We start from the raw sequence: 16,707 nt of genomic DNA on the forward strand, positions 1-16,707 counted from the left end.
AGAGATCCCTAGAATTTATAGCAGAAAATCCAGATCAGTAATGAGCAATATATAGGCATATGTCCATAAACTTAAGCTTCCTCAGGGAAATTATTCCAATTAAGATAAAAATCAGTGTAATATCACAATGCCTCATTGGGGTATTTCTGAGCATCAGAATCCCTTTAAGAAAATATTCCAATGGAGAAGTATTTTAAATACACCATGGTGTTATGGATACAGCTGGTGCTAGGCAACGTGAAGCATGTAAGCAGTGAAGATCTATTTCACAGCTTCTTTCCTTAACAGGAGAAGGGATGACATTTTGTCGGTCTCGCCTCCCTGGAGATTAAAAACCAAGCACCAGAGGAAGGCCAGGCAGCTGACAAATAGGCTCTTCCCCTGCTGAGGAAAGGAAAACACAAGGCCCATGGAAAGCTTTCCTCTTCACAAGGTGAGTTTTCATTTCCTGTGAGAGAGTGTTCATGATACGGTTCCCTTTGCTAAAAGTCCTATCAAAATGGGCAAAGCAACACTATTATGTAGCATTTTAGAAGCACATGGGTATCCTGACTCTTAAAAATATCAATTGGGGTGTGTGGGAGGAGGAACCCCACAAAGATTAAAAATCAATGCATGCCTAAATCGATGTACTGGTAATCCCCGGAGGCGGGGGGTACTCTGACAGAGATCTGCCTAGGAGACTTGAAAGAAAGGAAACATGGTATCAGGAGCTAAAGACATGTGTCCTGGAGTTTCTGGGTGGTTCAGTAGGTTAAGCATCCAATTCAATTTCAGCTCAGGTCATGATCTCACAGTTTGTGGGTTCGAGCCCTGTGTTGGGCTCCATGCTGACAATGTGGAGCCTGCTTGAGATTCTTTCTCTCCCTTTCTCTCTGTCCTTCCTCTGCTCCTGTTCTCTCTCTCTCTCTCTCGCAAAAATAAATAAACTAAAAAAAAATTTTTTTAGGGGTGCCTGGGTGGTGCAGTCAGTTAAGGATCTGACTTCGGCTCAGGTCATGATCTCACACTCTGTGAATTCAAGCCCCGCATCAGGCTCTGTGCTGACAGCTCAGAGCCTGGAGCCTGCTTCCGATTCTGTGTGTGTCTCTCTCTCTGCCCCTCCCCTACTCACACACTCTGTGTCTCAAAAATGAATAAACGTTAAACAAATTTTTTTTTAATTTTTTTAATGTTTTATTTATTTTTGAGAGAGAGACAGAGACAGAGTGAGAGCGGGGGAGGGCAGAGAGAGAGAGGAAGACACAGAATCCAAAGCAGGCTCCTGGGTCTGAGCTGTCAGCACAGAGCCCGACATAGGGCTCGAATTCACAAGCCATGGGCTCATGACCCAAGCCAAAGTCAGATGCTGAGCCCCCCAGGCAAAAATAAATAAACTTTAAAAAAATAATAATAAAAGACAAGTGTCCTTATTTTGCCACTAACTAGTTAAGTGACCTCAGCCCCAAATTCCTCACCTGTAAAATGAAGGAGGGGAGCAGATGTTCTCTAAGGGCTCATCCAGCTCTAACATTTTTGAAATCTGGATTCTAAAAGGAAAAGGAAGTAGAAATAGGAAGAAGCTGCTTATAAGAATTCCAAAACCACTAAAAACTGAAAAGTCCACTAAAATATGTATAGCAGCGAGGAGGAGGAAGAAGAGGAGGAGGCGGGGGAGGGAGAGGATGATGTTAGCTTCATATGCGGACACCTGACTAGGAGCTCAGCACTGGTCTATGCACTTGACAGGTGTCAACCCTTGTAATCCACTCTGACTTCCTTTATGTCACACCTCCCATCACAGGGACAACACTGGGATGAACACAGGCATTCTGAGGATCCAGCCAAGAGGAAGTTGATTGGGGGTTGTATTAGTTTGAGTTTATGGGGATGTATTTATGCAATTCACAGTTTCATTTCCATCCTGAAATGGCTCCTGGGACTACTGGTGTCATAATACAAAGGGGCAGGGCCAGAGGCCATCTTGTGCTAAGAATGTATCCTGCAACACCTGGCAATGAAAGTAGGGAGAGAGTGGTAGAGATCCAGATGCTAGTTGCCAGAAAAATTCTTCCAACTGCAAATGAATGAGTCAATTCTCGTCTATGCTTACTTAAAACGGAAGTACTCTCCTGTCAAGAAGAGAGTCAGTAATTCAGAGCATATTATGAACACAACTTCTTTTTTTTTTTTTTTATGTTTTATTTGTTTTTGAGAGAGTGAGCGTGAGCAGGGTAGGGGCAGAGAGGGAGACAGTGACGGAGGACCCAAAGCAGGCTCTGTGCTGACAGTAGCAAGCCCAATAGGAACACAACTTCTAATTTTATATTTTATTTTTCCTTTTTAAGGAAGTCAGGTAAAATGGAATTTAGCAGAATTTCTGTGTTTGTAGGGGGAAAACCTGTAGTTGCACTACAAACAGTTGAGTGCAGTTATGTATGAGGTCACATGATTTATGTGTGTCAACCTACTGGATCTCATGTTAGGATATATAACATATTTGTCCTAACCAAGTCTGTCAATACCAGACAAAAAACATACAAAAACCATGATTTATTGAGAGACAGAGATGTACTTCGAGCATTCATGACAAATAGCCTCTTAGATTATTTAGGAATACAAATAGTGAAGAGTAAATCACCTTCAAAAAAGACTGAAATTTCTTATTGATTTGACACAAAATACTGACAAATGTAAAGATAACAAAAAGTTATGTCACTAAAGAGGAAATAGACAACAAACTCGTTCAAATGTTGTCAACTCATTGTCACTATACAAGAAAAGGTAAAATGTCCTGAAATCATAACGCTCGTGCATGGAAGAAACTTAATAGCAGCTTTCCAAAATTTGACAACAATCCTAAAAATGTATATATTACCAATAAAAAGCTGTAAACCTGAAATAAATTTTACCAAACTATCAATAATAAAAACTACATTTCTATCAACCATGCTGGAGGAAAGACTGAATTCTCTTTTTATTATCTCTTTGCAAAACATAACACAAAAGCATTGTCACATAAAAAGCAAAGAGTAGTCAAGCAAAAAACATAGGAAAAATATGGAAGCTTGACAGGTATTTAATAAAAACATTATATTTTACTGAATTTTGTAATGTTTGTAGTATTTGGCAGCTTTCTTAAATTTGTAATTTGTTATAATTTCTTTGTTATTCTAAGTAAATGTTGATTAATATCTAAATTTTTATTTGCAACTTTGTATTCTTTTCTTAAAGAGGCCCCAAAATTACATGAGAGCCTAGTCCTACAATACTTAGGTCCTCCCTGGCCTGGTATACAAAAGATGCTTAATAAATGCATATTGTGGGGTGCCTGGGTGGCTCAGTCATTTAAGTGTCCAACTTTGGTTCAGGTCTTGATCTCAAGGTTGGTGAGCTGGAACCTGCCTGAGAGCCTGCTTCCCATCCTCTGTCTCCTTCTCTCTCTGCCCCTCCCTGGCTCGCGGGCTTGCGTGCCTGAGTGCTCTCTCTCTCAAAAATAAACAAACATTAAAAAAAACGCTTATTGAATGAATGAAATTGGAAATGTTAAAAATTAAATTCTCCTAAATGTTAAATATGTAATTTATGTAGCAGTCAACCAGTGCAGCAACAGACATTCATTCAGCTTTTAAACTATTACCGTTGACCTGCTGGCCAAGGCTGGCTACCCTTTCCCAACCACTGATGACGTGGGGGGGTTGGAGTGGGTGCATAATTTACAGCTTTCTGTTCTCCACCACAGAAATTAGGTAAACTCCCCTCAAAGAAGCATCCTTGTAGGCTTCTGCAAACCCACACTGGGACACTTATTTCTCCTGGAAAGGGTTCTTTGAAAACACACTCCTCAACATCAGCTCTGCATGGCAAAAAAAGGAGAAAAAAAAAATCTAGAGAAAATCAGGAGCAGTTGCTGGATTTAAGATTTTTGCTCATTTATTTTAACAATTAACAGCAATTATGTATGGGGTGAAGGATCTTCATTTGCATATGGTATATACTGGTAATGGTAAACTCTAAAAATAACTTCAGGAGTTCTTACTCCAAAGCTCATGCTGTTAATGAGAAAGTTCAGAGGAAATGGTATTGATTACACCCCGCTAATCAGTTGACTTATCTGAGATAGTTTGGGTTCCTTGGGATATAAAAAAGTGAATTCCTTCCAATGCTTCAAATATTCAAGCTTATTGTAAAATATTAACTTTGACATTTATTAAGCACTTTGAAATTTTTGATGCTTTGTCAAAAAGAATAATGACTGTAATGAATTTTAATGCATACACTTTTAAAAATCCATGGAGTGATACTCAGAAACAATGAGAAGGGGAAAAAGGTGGAGGCTCCTCTTTACAAAAGCAGGCCAGTTAATAAATGTGAGAGGAATAACTGAATTAGGAAAACATTTGCAACCAGCAGTGTAATGACTGATTCAGGCAAGAATCATTAACATATGCCAGGGACGCCTGGGTGGCTCCTTCCGTTAAGTGTCCGACTCTTGGTTTCAGCTCAGGTCAGGATCTCACAGTTTGTGAATTCAAGCCCTGCATTGGACTCTGTGCTGACAGTGTAGAACCTGCTTGGGATCCTCTCTCTCTCCCTCTCTCTCTGCCCCTCCCCTGCTCACTCTCTCTCTCTCAAAATAAATAAATAAACTTTAAAAAATTTTAACAAAAACATAGCTAAATTTTCATTGGGTGAAATTTTATTAGGGAACTTAAGATTCACAAAGCCTCAAATCAACTCACCATGATTACAAGGTATTCCCTCTACAGATGTGAAAACTACCTTTCCAGTGAAGAAATCCAGAGATACTGCCTTAGACAAGTGATCAACTTAGCCTCACTAATAAAGAAAACTGACATTATTTGCTTCCTTATGCAATGCAATACAAGGGATGCAACATTATCCATAGAGAATTGTTGCCAAAAATATTTAACCTGAATCTAATAATGAGGAAATAACAATCCCAAACTAGGGACATTGTGCAAAACAGCTGCCTGTATTCTTCAAAAATGCCAGTGTAATAAAATATTATGAAGGCTAGGCAAGAGTTCCAGATTAAAGGAGACTAAAGATACATGACAACTAAATGTAAAGGATGTCCTTGATCGGATTCTGGGGTGGGGAGGGGGGCGGGAAAGCAGGGACATTATTGAGAGTGAGGAGCAATGGGCCAACATGCATTGTGTAACAATGGAGATTTCACAGGTATGATAATGATGCTGCTGCATTATAAGAGAAGGTTCTTGTTCGTATGAAATACATGCTAATGTATTTCTGGGTAAGGTGTCTTCATGGCTGTACACACGTCACTTTCAAGTGATTCAGAAAAGGAGAAAGAGAGCAAATGTGGCAAAATATTAAATAATGAATGTTGAAGAAGGGTATGTGAGTGAACACAGAATGCAAAAAAAAATGGATACATTAGAATTCATTAATTTCAAAACTTTTCCTCATCAAAAGACACTGTTAAGCCAAAGGACAAAGCAAAACAAAAACAACAACAATAAAAACAAAGAATAGGCAAGACATCAACTGGGAGAAAATATTTGCAAAACATATATCTGGCAATACACCTGTATCTAGAATAAGTGAAAAAGTCCTACTAGTCAACAATTCAAAAACAATCCAGTTATAAAAGGGGTAAAAGACTTGAACAAATTCTTCACAAAGGAGGATTCAGAAATGACCAATCATCACGTGAAAGAGTGCTCAACATCATTAGTCATAAGGGAAATGAAAATCAACATTTCAATGAGCTACCAATACACACCCACCAGAATGGCTAAAATTAAACAGACTGACAACACCAAATTTTGGTGAGAATGTGGAGCAGGCTGAAATTTTACAGAGGGCTGGTGGGAATGTAAAATGGTACCACCTCTCTGGAAAAAGTTAGGCAATTTCTTATAAAGAGCTTATGAGTCATTTAATATTCTTTCAATTTTTACCATAAACTGATATTTTTCCAAAAAAAGAAAAAGTTGGGAAAAAAAGTATGTGATACTTTAGAATGTGGCTTCAGAAAACAGACATGATTCAGTGTATCTGATTCTGGTTTGTTCTCTGTTTTTTGATCTTGGATGATTTTTTTAAATAGCTACTCACTCTACGAATATCTTGTGAGTACCTGCCATGTGCCAGGCAATCTCCTGTGTACTGAGAATACAATGGTGCAGAAGAAGGATATAGTCTATTTCTCAAGAAGACCATGGGGGAGGAGAAGGGGGGAAAAAAGAGTTACAGAGAGGCAGGGAGGCAGGCAAATGATAAGAGACTCTTAAATACTGAGAACAAACTGAGGGTTGATGGGGGGTGGTGGAGAGGGGAAAGTGGGTGATGGGCACTGAGGAGGGCACTTGTTGGGATGAGCACTGGGTGTTTTATGGAAACCAATTTGATAATAAATTATATTAAAAAAGAGAAGAAGGATATAGTCTAGTCCTCATGGAGTTTATATTCTCATGGAGAGATATACAAGTAATAGGTAGTTATATGAAAGTCACCAAATGTTATCGAGATTCTGAGCATACAGAAGAGGTACTAGGTAAGAGAATTTGAGGGAAAATGCTACTCTACTTGGGACAGTCAGGAAAGCCCTTTCAGGAAACAAAACAAAACAAAACAAAACTCTCAGTTGAGATCTGAAGGTCGAAAGAGAGTCAACCATATAAAAAGCTGGGGAAACAGAATTCCCTAGACAAAGGGGTCAATGAGTGCAAAGACCCTGAGGTGGAAAATAGCCTGGAAAGCATTTAAAATAGAAACTTACTACATCTCCATTAGCTGGTCACTGATCACTGGTCTGAGTTACCACGTCTTTAACACTTACACACAAAGAACAGTATCGAGTATTCAGTGTGAGGCCAGAGAAGAGAGAAAAGACAAACAGCAGAGTTTTAAGCCAAAGACTGAAGGAGACTACAAGAGTAGTTCCTGAAATCAGAAGATAATCAGAACCAAGGTCTCTGGAGCCCACAATGTGGAGAGTTCTGAACCGTTGCTTTTTAAGATAAGTCAGTTCGGATCAAGCTACCTGTTCAGTCCTGTCATGACCTAATGATGTTAATGACGACAGTGACCATGATCAAAATAATATGTCAGTTATAATTCACTGATTGCTTCCCATGTGTCAGGTTCCATGTCTAGTGCTCAATCTCATTTCATTCTGTCAACAACGCTAGAGGTAAACAGTATTCTCCCCATGTTACAGATGAGGAAACAGGCTCAGCGTGGTTAAGTAGTAAACATAAGGCTGGGGGGTGACACCATCTCTAAGTGGCAGAATCTGCATTTGAATCCAGGTCTGTCAGACTCCAAATCCCAGTCTATATATTGTTATATTTGTTAGCCTTCAAAATTTCCCTAGTAGACCCTTCTGGTTGGCACTTTCTCCAGAAAGCTAAAGAAGCCAATGGAAGCAAGAGGATTTTAAGAGTTGACTTTAGCTTTCATGAGAGAAGAAGAGAACAAAGGCACCTGCAATAGTAAAAGACTGACTTGAGTCTACTCGGGATTCTTTTGGTTCATATGCTACACTAGACATTTTTCAAAGGGCACTGCATAAGCAAACAACATTGTCATAATCCTGAAACCTGAATTCCAAATGCATTAATTTCTTTTTACCACTAGAGATTCAGAAAAACATGCCACAGTGGTATGATTCTTAAGCTTGTGCTTTCAATAATAAGAAAGCTGGAAGATAGAAGGTGAACATTTATATACATTTTAAAATTATGAATGCAAAATAGCAGCCAAGAACAAATTTTTATATCAAGGTTATGAGCAGATGAAAGATGACAGTCAGTACCAGGAATGCAAACAGACCATTAATTATAGCAGCCTCACAAAGCACCATAGTAATATGCAGTTTGCAATACTTTACCGAAATTTACATAACTATATAGTCTCCTCTCAGACGCCAGAGATTCTATTTTTGATAAGTAGCAATTCAAAAGGTTAGTCACCTCACCTATAGTATTATTCAACTTCTATCAGTGTGAAATGGTGACACCTTGAATTTACGTGTTAGAGAACCAGATAGGCTAGGCTGCCTCTAACTCTTCATTCATTCATTCCAGCACTACTGTGTGCCAGGCATTGAGCCTGGCTCCAGGGACGCTGACATGAATAAGACACACAGTACGTCTCCAGGAGAACTTCCAATTCAGAGAGAGAAGCAGACTAGCAAACACATAAGACAGAGTTTGGACAAACTAAACAGGTGGAGATCCAAGTGACAATCTGGTGTTAGGGTTGCAGAGCGCTGCAGTGACAACAGTGATATGGGATCAACTACATTCTTTTTTTCTCCGCCCTCCTTTCTTTCTTCCTTCTTCTCTTCTCTTCCTCCTTCCCTCCGTCGCTCCACACTTCCCTCCTTTCCTTCCTCCTTTAGTCAATGAGTACATCCAGTCATCATTTAACAAGACTCTATAACAATAGCACTTTACATGTATGTAAAACTATGTGTCAGGCAATACTAATATCTCACTTAAAAGCTCACAAAACACCAGAAAGAAGGTATAATGAATTCCTCCACTTGATGGATGAAACTGAGGCACAGAGTGTATGCACAGTTTGCCAAGGTCACACATGTGGCAAGTGGCTGAACAAAGACCCAGGCACCACGACTCCAGAAGTGGGGCTCCAGAGTCACTGCCTGATTCTATCCATTATGAGGTAGTATGCCCGTCACACTACCTGAAGCAATAATAAGATTTTGGTGATTAAAGAACATTTTGGAATTTCTAACAAAGGCCTTCTGAAAAGAATCTGCCTTTCAAAAGCAGAGAGAGGGAAAAGAAAAGGATGATGAGAAGGAAAAAAAATGTTGTGTTCAGTGTGGGTCTTCTCTGGTTTCCCCCCTTGGGAGCACAGTGGCCCTCCACCTGCATAAATGATGAGAATTGGCATTCTGCTTGATTACTGTGCATCTGTTATGAGCCTCAGAGTGAATTAAGCAAAAACAATGTAAGGCAGGAAAAGAACCTACTAATGGAGGCTGGCCCAGTTGCACCGATTTGAGTCACGGTGGTATCCTCCTTATTTTGTAATCACCAGCAGGCACATATGCCCCTCGAAATTGCAATGATATTTCACAACAATTTAAATCAAGCTTGATAGCTAATTATGCTAAGGTCACGCCAAAGAACCAAACCACCAGGACATCAAAAATCCAAGATGGTCTAAGTGTGAAGTAGCAGCATTAATTTTCTCCCATTAAAAAAGCAATGGGTGGTGGGGGTGGGGGACAAGCTTTTTTACTCCCTGGGAATAACTGGCTTTCAAAAATCATCCAAAACAGACCTCTTAAGACATTTCACCTCTGCTCTGAATGTTTTAAGCTGGCCCTCTGATTACAAAAATGTTCATGTTAAATCTCATCAAGATGCTTTAAGATGAAGAATGTTTTATAAATTGTAATGGCTTTAATCAGAGCCCTCTCTGCAGCTATTTAACTCTACGATGTAGCCCAACTGGAGCTTCAAATTATGTCATTTATCGACTCTGTATTAATTAAGTATCATTATAAGGAGTGATTTATAGACTTTTTCGCAGCTCTCTCACCAGATGGTATAACACTCTCCCTCTCTGATGCTCCAAACACATCACCTGGATTCACTCATCTCTCTCTCCAGCTGAATATTCAATCAGATCTCAGTCATCTTCAAACTGGATTGCTGCTATTCCTCCTCCTCTTCACTTTTCTTATCAATATGGCACGCAAAGGCCAAGTGATATAAAACATAAACCAAGAGAATTCACAAAGCAAGTTCGATCAACAAGCCATCGCCGCCTCCATGAATTCTCACCCAGTGTAGTGATGCCATTTTCACAGGAGAGTGGAGGGAAAGCCTTTTGCTTCCTTAGCTGATTAAAACTTATAGTCTGTGTTCAATTATCTGGGGCAATGGAGAAAATAACGAGGAAAAAAAATGTGTATTTGGCAATGGGAGTACAACAGACAGTTTGGCCTCAGTAGAGTTACTTTCTGAATTGTATTTTACTCGGGCTAATATGAAACTCATTTTGCATTCTTGAGCTCGCACGTAGAGAAGGCAGGAGGCGGGAGTCCCCAGGTGTACTGCATTGCAAGGAAGCCAGCCTAGAATTTTAAATTGCCTTGGGTGATCCAAAAAGGAGATAATTGAGAAATGGAAATGCTTACCTGTTTTTTTTTTTTCACAAAATATGAAAACCAGGTTAACGCAACTTCTCACAGTTGCCTCAAACTCAAATGTCTAAAACCCAAGCTGCTCATGTTGCCTCCAATCAGTTCCCTCTCCTCTCCTCCCTCTCCCTCTCCTCCCCCAGTTGCCAGGCTGGGTGTAGGGAAACTGGGGAGCTATGAAAGACTGAAGAGGGTACATCCCATTAACTAAAAGGACTTGGTGGCTTATCCACTCAGCTGGTCTGCCTTTTGGGAGATACTAGATGTTGTCAGATTCGGTTTTTCCCTAAAAACCACAAACTCCTATTTTTTATGTAAATCTCATGACTTTCAAACTGTGCTGAACTGAACGCAGATTCATCCCATGACTTTTGGTCCTTGCCTTACCATAAACTTTGACCCTTCCTCCTGCCCCCCCTTCAAATACAACCAAGTACTGATCATTTTTTCATACTATCCCTCCTTGCTGTCTCTTGCTGTCCATTCCCACTGCCATCATCTCTGCCCTCATTATTTCACATCTGCATTATTAGAGCACTAACCTCTCTTTCCTTTTCATAGCAGGCCATGTAGTCACCATTCTGAAACAGCAGCGCCCAAATTTTAACATGCATCAGAATCACCTGGAGAGCTAGTTAAACCATAAGCCCCACCCCTAAGCATTTTTAATTTAGGGGGTCTCAGGTGGGGCCTGATAATTTCATATCAACAAGCTCCCAGGTGAGACTGAGGTGTTCCAGAGACTATCTTTAGAGAAATATTGCTCTAAAACATCACCCCCCAACTTGATCACATTCAATGATTCTCCATTTCCTCTACATAAAACTTAAAACTCCCCAATCTGGTATTCTGGATTCTTCATAACCGGGTCTCTTCCACTCACCCCCCTAATCACATTTCTCTAACCTCCAATGAAACCTCTGGCTCCAGCCATACTGGTCTACTTGTGTATTACCCAAGTTCATCAAGCATTCCCACCTCCTTGCCTTGATCATGTATAGAATGTCTTTCCACTTCCCTTTCTTATTTAAGTTCAACTTTGTGGTTGAGTATACCCCAAATACACCTCAATGAAGCAGCCCTAATCAGACTTCTGCTACCTCTTTTAGACTCCAAAGCATTAGCTCTTCGAGTTGCTTGGTATAATTCAAAACGCATGGAATTCAGAGCCAGAGACTCTAAGTATGAATCCTTGTTCCTTCATTACTTGTGTAACTTGATTATTTAACCATTCTAAACCTGTTTCTCTTTCAATAAAAGAGACATACCAATTATCTGCCTCCATTGGGTTGCATAAAGAATTCATCGCAACAAACTATTTAAGTCTTCAGAGATGCACAAAGATATACAAAGTAGGTGCCAAATAAATGTTCATTTCTTTCTTTCATTCCTTTTCCCCAATCATTCATTTAGCACTAAATATAAAATAGATTACATTAGTCATTTATATTTTAAGCTTACCTTCTTCTCTCTTAGCCAGGTAGAATATTTCTGAGGGGCAACAAAAAACATGCCTAATTCATTTTAATAACCCTACTGCTTGGGGTTCAGAGCAACTGTTAAGCTCTCGATAAATATTTACTAAGAAAATAATTAATTTGAAAAATAACGTAAGACAAATGGTTCCTCTGCTGAACTTAAATTAACAATTACACTTAGCCTTAAAATATCCTCCTATGACAAAGGCAAAAGGTATTTTACATACAAAAAAACTAATCAAGATCTAATGAGAGTCCCAGTTGATACTTAATGTGAACAAGAGTCATTATAAAGCATCAATAAAAAAAAAAATTCTTCTCCTTAAAGTAAATTTGAGCACAAGGATACTGACAATGGCAATGCAGAGAAATAACAACAATGAACCTGGAGATATTGAAGGCAACAAGTAATGGACTTTTTACAGATGTCTCTTAAGGACATGTCATGTAACCATGTGACTGTTGTACTTCCAAAATGGCTAACAAATATTGTTAATTGCACTGACAAATGTCAAATCAAACTGGTAAAACACATGTTCTGCATTTTAGGGGATTCTCTAATTTTGAAGTCAGGCAGAAACTAATTACAATTTCTATTCTGTTCTCTAGTATTGCTGACCTCTACACCACTCCTAGACAGAATCCAGTATCACCACCCCCATAAAACTTAAGGGTGAAATATCTGCCAGAGAGAAGGGAGCTGTTTTATTCAACTAGCAACTCAAAACACCATTGTTCATGAAAGTTGTGGCAGAAAAAAAGATACAATCTGGCATGCTGGGCACCTGTATATTTTCCTTAAATACAGAGCAAAGTGCCCTAAAAATTCAAGTTGTTTTGTATTTACTATCCAGAGGTTATACAGTTTGGTTAGAGAGCATTTGCAATCTGGTCACCTGGCTTGTTACGAAAGCCCTGCCATGACTGACTATACAATCTCAAACAAGTTCATTCCCTCAACAGAACAGTTCCTGAGTGACTATTATGTAACAAAAATACTAGATGATGGGGATTTGGAGATGTAAATATATATATACATATATATGTGTGTGTGTATATGTGTATATATATGTATATATATATATAAATACATATAAATACATATATACATATATGTGTGTGTATATATATATTTACATGGAGAGAAAGAGAGAAAGATATCCCATGTCTTTCTGGAACGTACAGTGGAGTCAGGTGATCAGGATGGACTGGACAGTTTCTGTCACTGAGGGCATAAAGGCACACCACATCTCCCAGCCTCATGACTTTATTATGACCAGTGAAATGTGAACAGAAGTGAAGTAGGCCATGTCCAGACCTGGCCATGGAAAACCTCCTGTTTGATTATCGACTTTCTCTCTCTATCTTTTTATTTGCCAGCTGGATGTAAAAGATCCTGCAGAAGGCTCTGAGATCTTAGAGTTGATGGAAAGGAGCAGAAGGCCACCTGCTAAACACCCTCTTAGAACTATTATGTGAGTATGAAATCAACTCCTATTGTGTTAAGTGACTGAGATTTGAAGTTGATACAACAGTTAGTGTACCCTACCAAAGCATGGATCACATCTACCTCCAAGACATTATGATATAGAGTATGCACAGAACGATGTGGAAATACTGGAAAGAGGCGGCTCACCCTGGCTGGAGCTAGATACCAGGGAAGGCTCCCCAGAAAAAGAAACATTTAAGATGAATCTTAAAGGACAGTTTGAGACAATGAGGAAAGGGATAGAAGGTTACAGGGGAGAAGGCATATGCAAAGTCATGAAATCCTGAAGAAACCTGGTGCATTGGGAAAGTGTCAGTGACTCCTGACTACTGGAATGTGGAGTCATGTTGGGAAATGGGGCTACTCAATATGTATTTGTTGAAATGACTAATAAAGAGCAGAGCCTAGAAGGCATAGTAACGGTCAGCAATGATGGATAAGGGAAGAGGAAAAAAGTTCTCAAGAACCATCTAAGTTAGAAGGCGGAATAGATGACATGCTCTTCCCTGAGGTAGAAAATGCAGGATAAAGAGGTAAAAAGGTGAGTTCAGTTTTGAAGAAAACTGAAGAGATAACTAAGGAACATCCAAAAGAAGGATCAGGAGGTCGTCGGATGTATGGGCCCTGTGCTCAGACAACAGTATGGGAAGGAAAGGTGGGTTTGGAAAGTGTCACAGGCAGAGATGGTGGCTGAAGCCACAAGCACGATGGGACTGCTCAGGTAGAATGTTCAGAGTGAGAAGTCAGGGAAACAGAAAAGGAAGAGGGTAAGTGGGAAAGAGAGAAAGAGTAAGAGCAAGAAAGAGAAAGAGAATATAAGAACAAAGTCACAGAAGCCAAACAGAAGAGGTATTTAGAAAGCAGTCAACAGTGACAAATGTTTCAGAGTGGTTAAGTAAGATGATGGCCTGAAAATGTCCATTATATTTGACAACTAGGCCGCTATTTGTGACCTTAACAAGTTCCATTTCAGTATTGGCAAAAGCCAGATTAAAATGGTCTGCAGAATGAATGACAGGTGAAGAATTAGAGACAGGAATACAAAATACTCTTTAAGGAAAATTAGCTCTAAGAAACAATTAGCTATTAGTGGAAAAAGAGTTTGTTTCATTTTGTTTTTATTTTTCAGGATGTAATACTTAAACATGTTAATATGCTGAATTCTCTGAACTTTTATTTCCCTATCTGTAAAATGGGTATAATAATGCCCCTTCTGCTTGGTCCACTGAGTTGTCATAATGAGTAACATGACATGTGTGAAAGATTCTAAAATACTAGGTAAAGGGCAATGTTATTATGTATTTTTAAATATCAAAAAGATGGAGTTACAAAAGTCAAGAGTCCATTGAAATACGGTTGGCTATAAAATCAATGAAAAGATTATAATCAGTCTAGAACTACAAATATTAAGAAAAACATCTTTTAAATATACACTATAAGTTGTTCATCCCAAATATTAAAGGCTAACAATACATTTCTATGTCCTATGCCGGGCAAAATTTTTCTGGGGCTCCTAGGGTATAGCCTGGGTTTCCAGATGTCATTACACCAGAAAAAAAAATGTCAATTAACCCTAGTATACTGCAGTACACTAAGTCATCTTGGAGTTTATTAGTCTTATAAATAGTAGTTCTTAAATAAATATTTTTGGCAATCACCCAATAGCTCCATAATTTAGTCTCATGACCAGTGAAATCATAGTGAATGGCCACATTGCTGAGGCCCTTGTTATTCTAAGGGGTGACTGAGGTATTCTGGGAAGTAAGCTAGCCATTTTAGGACTTCCCTCCTGGGAAGATTAACCATCCAAAAGAATAGGATCCAATGATTATTTCACTAGTCACTAAACCTTTGCACCCTACAAAGCACATTATTTTTAGCACTATGACATGAGTGGAACTAGTTTTTCTCTCATAAAACATTTCACAAGTAGTTTTAACATGTCCCATCTTCGTCCCTGGGAAGATATCTTATCCCCATTAAAGAAAAATGTCCCTTTTCTCTTTTCTCCGCACTTCTGGACAACTCTCTTTTGACTTGGTTTCCTATTTGCTGATGTCTCATCAGTTATATTATTTTCAAGGGTGTAGGGTGCTAATTAAGATCAAGCAACTGTGTCTCCAGCTCCAAACAAAAATTGTGCAGAATAAATAAGCTTTCCCTTACAATAGATACTGATCTGATCTTGAAACCCAAATAAACCCGATTTGCAATTGTTTCCGTAAGCTTTGTTTTGTTTTGTTTTTTATCTTCGGGAGACCAGGCTACAACACTAAAATGGTGCTTCTTTTATCCATGTTTATCCCATCAAATATTTCACCCTTAATGTGTGGCATGACCATATGTAACTATTAAACTAGGCCAAATGCCTGCAGGTCAAGTTTCAGAACTTTCATCCACTGAAAGGCTGAATTTTACCCTAAGACTGACGGTCTTGCAATTACCTCGATCAGATATACAAAGAAAAAGGAAAACTTATGTTGTCCTTAAATACCATCAAACACTTATATAGACCTTTACAGATAATCGAGTATCTTTCATAAGTTTATCTCATTTATTCTAAAAGTAATATTGTAAATTTATTATTCTTCATCATCACTGATTAACAGAGAAGAATGCAAAGACCCACAGAGTTTAAGAATATTCCTAAGGCCACATACTTGTTTGGGGGCAGAGCGAGGTCTGTATCCAAGATCCTCTACTCCCTAGTCTCCTTCCACTACACCACAGACAGCTCTCATCACGTTACCCACTTTATTTTTATTTCACTTCTCTAGCAACAATGGGAAAAGGCCTAGCTTCCTCTGAAGTCACTAGGAATCTTTGATGAAACACAGACGTGAATTCAATTCTCCCTCCAATGAAAATACATAACATATTGGTTATATAAGGAATGTTATGGGGTCATCACGGATGTGGAAAGGTTTTTAAAGGAATGTACAAACAATGCTTGGAATCCTGAAAAGGCCAAAGAAGACATTACAAACAAGTGACCAAATATGGAATGAGGGAAAATTCCGTAAACAAATCAGTATTTTCATTTGAATGGTTTGTTTTTATTTCATACGGGTTTCTCTTTCATGGGTTTTTCTCAATCTTCGGGTTTTTTTAAAGGGTTTCAAATGAACATCATGACCAACCTGTAGATGGAGAAGGAAGCCACTGATCGAATCAGGGATGCCACAGCCCCCACTTTGGCAGCTTCCACTGACCCCTGGACTCGGTACTGCACTGTCTTCGAGTAGTTGACATAAGGTTGATTATACACAACAATCTTCCCTCTTGCTTCTGGGGCCCTTCTCTGCAGTTCCTCGAACGAGGTCACCACGAGAACTTCTGCTGTAATGCCTAGAAAAAACATCATACAGGATTAACTTATGGTTTCCAATCAGCCCTGTTGAATTGGCACATAAAAGGTCATACAGGCTCTACCTGCTACATCTGGCAAACTGGTTTGAGAAGATCAAAGTTTTAGAGCCATTTGCCATGGAAGAAAGACTGCAGAGGTTAGCTAGTCTCCCAAGAGAGAGAAAAGGCATTCAAAATAATAAGGCATACGACTCAGAAGACTTTTCAACTCACTCGACCAG

The 16,707-nt window shown here is 39.1% G+C and overlaps 1 protein-coding gene and 1 long non-coding RNA gene across 6 annotated transcripts in view; one reads left to right on the plus strand and one right to left on the minus strand.

The window, feature by feature from the left end:
• Nucleotides 1-16,707, minus strand: part of CPQ (carboxypeptidase Q) — a 483,553-nt gene that overhangs the window by 311,619 nt on the left and 155,227 nt on the right. For all 5 annotated transcript variants that reach the window (XM_053208531.1, XM_053208529.1, XM_027064174.2 and 2 more), the window contains exon 3: nt 16,258-16,465. In XM_053208531.1, the coding sequence (XP_053064506.1) occupies nt 16,258-16,465 (208 nt within the window). The remainder of the gene's footprint in view (nt 1-16,257; nt 16,466-16,707) is intronic.
• Nucleotides 154-16,369, plus strand: LOC113600649 (uncharacterized). The gene is made up of 3 exons (XR_003421748.2): nt 154-433; nt 13,009-13,103; nt 16,232-16,369. It is a non-coding gene; the product is annotated as an uncharacterized LOC113600649 (long non-coding RNA).

Source organism: Acinonyx jubatus, chromosome F2 (genome assembly GCF_027475565.1).
Source record: "Acinonyx jubatus isolate Ajub_Pintada_27869175 chromosome F2, VMU_Ajub_asm_v1.0, whole genome shotgun sequence".
Classification (NCBI taxonomy): domain Eukaryota; kingdom Metazoa; phylum Chordata; class Mammalia; order Carnivora; family Felidae; genus Acinonyx; species Acinonyx jubatus.